This window comes from Petaurus breviceps, unplaced genomic scaffold, assembly GCF_028583685.1.
Source record: "Petaurus breviceps papuanus isolate PSGF00001 unplaced genomic scaffold, PetGlider_PUasm1.0 582, whole genome shotgun sequence".
NCBI lineage: Eukaryota > Metazoa > Chordata > Mammalia > Diprotodontia > Petauridae > Petaurus > Petaurus breviceps.
The window spans coordinates 6,349,483-6,351,273 of NW_027186390.1; the positions used below are offsets into that span (position 1 = coordinate 6,349,483).

General features: G+C 43.7%; 1 protein-coding gene across 1 annotated transcript in view; it reads right to left on the reverse strand.

Annotated features, from left to right (window-relative positions):
• Positions 1 to 407, reverse strand: part of LY86 (lymphocyte antigen 86) — a 133,685-nt gene extending 133,278 nt beyond the window's left edge. The window contains exon 1 of the mRNA XM_069103538.1: positions 220 to 407. Within this exon, the coding sequence (XP_068959639.1) occupies positions 220 to 340 (121 nt within the window). The 5' untranslated portion in view covers positions 341 to 407. The remainder of the gene's footprint in view (positions 1 to 219) is intronic.
• Between the last annotated feature and the right edge of the window lie 1,384 nt (positions 408 to 1,791).

A 1,791-nucleotide genomic window follows, 5' to 3' on the forward strand; every position in this document is an offset into this window, starting at 1 on the left:
CCCTTTTCCCTTCTCATTGTCCCTCTCTTCCTTTCTCATTTCTCTCTCCTTTCCAGCTCTCTTTTTCTTTCCTCCCAAAGGAACAAGACCCATATCAGACAGTAGGAAAAGAGGGTTTGGTGGTAGTACTCACCCCCTCCTCCCACTAAGAATTTACTCCCCTCTGTCAGCGGCCTTAATTTTACCATAAACACAAATGGATGATTTTAAAGACCTCACCGCAACTCTGGTAGAGCAATTCCAATTTGTCATCCTTGCAAGCAGTGTGTGTGATCCATTGGCTGCTGTAGCTGGGGCATAACAGAACCGAGGCAAAGAAAGGAACCATAAAAATCTTCATGATGGCGGATGTGGATGTGTGAGTCTCAAAATACCATCCAGAGAACCCTCAGACAAACCAGACAAAAAGAGGGCTGTTCCCCCGCTTCCCCCCCTGCAGAGGTGAAATGTTAAGTTTCACTTCTCAAATTTTAAACTCATGGGGACAGTAGGAAGAAGTTGATCAGTTAGCTGGAAATTTTTAATATTGAACCCTAGAGCAGACTTTGCAGCTTAAGACAACAGGCTGATGCCTCATTTAGGCCTAGAGAAGCTGGGAAACTTACTTTCTAGTTTATGTTTAAAGCTCCAGTCAGTGCTACATGATCTCATGCCTCAGGCAACCCCAAACCCTGCACTCCAGGAGCTCTTTCCCTGACTGAAGTAAAAATGGAAACTCTGGAGAAAAAAGCAAAAAACCTGCAACTTACCATATGTTTTCCATTAGTCAGGTTCGCCCAAATCTCAGGGCATCTTTAATACTTGGACCATAGGGCTGAGATCTGGTTATAACTTGGCACACAGTCCTTGGCACTGCACCCTCTGGCTAGGGACTGGCATTTGGGACCTGGAGTCAGACTGTGGCTCTGATAGCTTGTTACTCCCCTTAGGGTTTCAGTTTCTCACTTAGTATTATTATTTCAGCAACGAACAGTCTGGCTGCAAGAATAGGACCTTTTGTATCTTGGCTTGCGCTTTGGATGGCTAAGCTTAGGGACAGATTCCTGGGCAATAATCAGAGTTCCATCACTCAGTTTGGCTTTAGTAGAATGGTCCAGGTGTGTGTGGCCCTCCTCAGCCCTGTTGGTTGAATTATTCTTGGCACTGTAAAAATCATTAAGGCTGCTTCTAATTTCTCTTTAAAGCCAAGACACTAGCATCTTTTCTTCCATCCACAAACCTATAAAATTGCATATCCCTGCCTGGAATCCATGTGATTCACCTACTCAACACCTACATCTTTTCTCCAACATAGAATACAAACACATTCATGTATCTTGCTAGGCAAACACATGCATGTAATAGACAAAGAAAAATATGTTACCTCCTGAAAGATGAGTTGAGTTTTTTCCAATCCAAGTTTCCATGTAGAAATTTCTAGGACGTAGGACAGAATTGGCAGCAGTTGAAGGCACCCGCTTGAAGCTGGGGGTGCTCAGATTTTTACTCTTTCTCCAGTCCCCAACCCCCAGTCCTTCCCTTCTTACCTTGCAGTTTGGCTGGGTGATCCCTATGACATGTTTTCATCCAACCATTGAGTCAAATTATGGGCATATGGTCTTCAAAGACTTTCTTTTCGTTTTCAGCAGAAGAGCCAGCTTGTATAGGAGTTCTCCAAGCTTTGTGCCAGTAGACAAACTAATGTCTACCTGAAGTGTAAATTTGCTCCTTTGTATTTCATTGCTGCTGCCTAATGATCACCATCACTGAATAGTTAATAACTTAACCCAGGCCTATGATACCTGGGCTGAA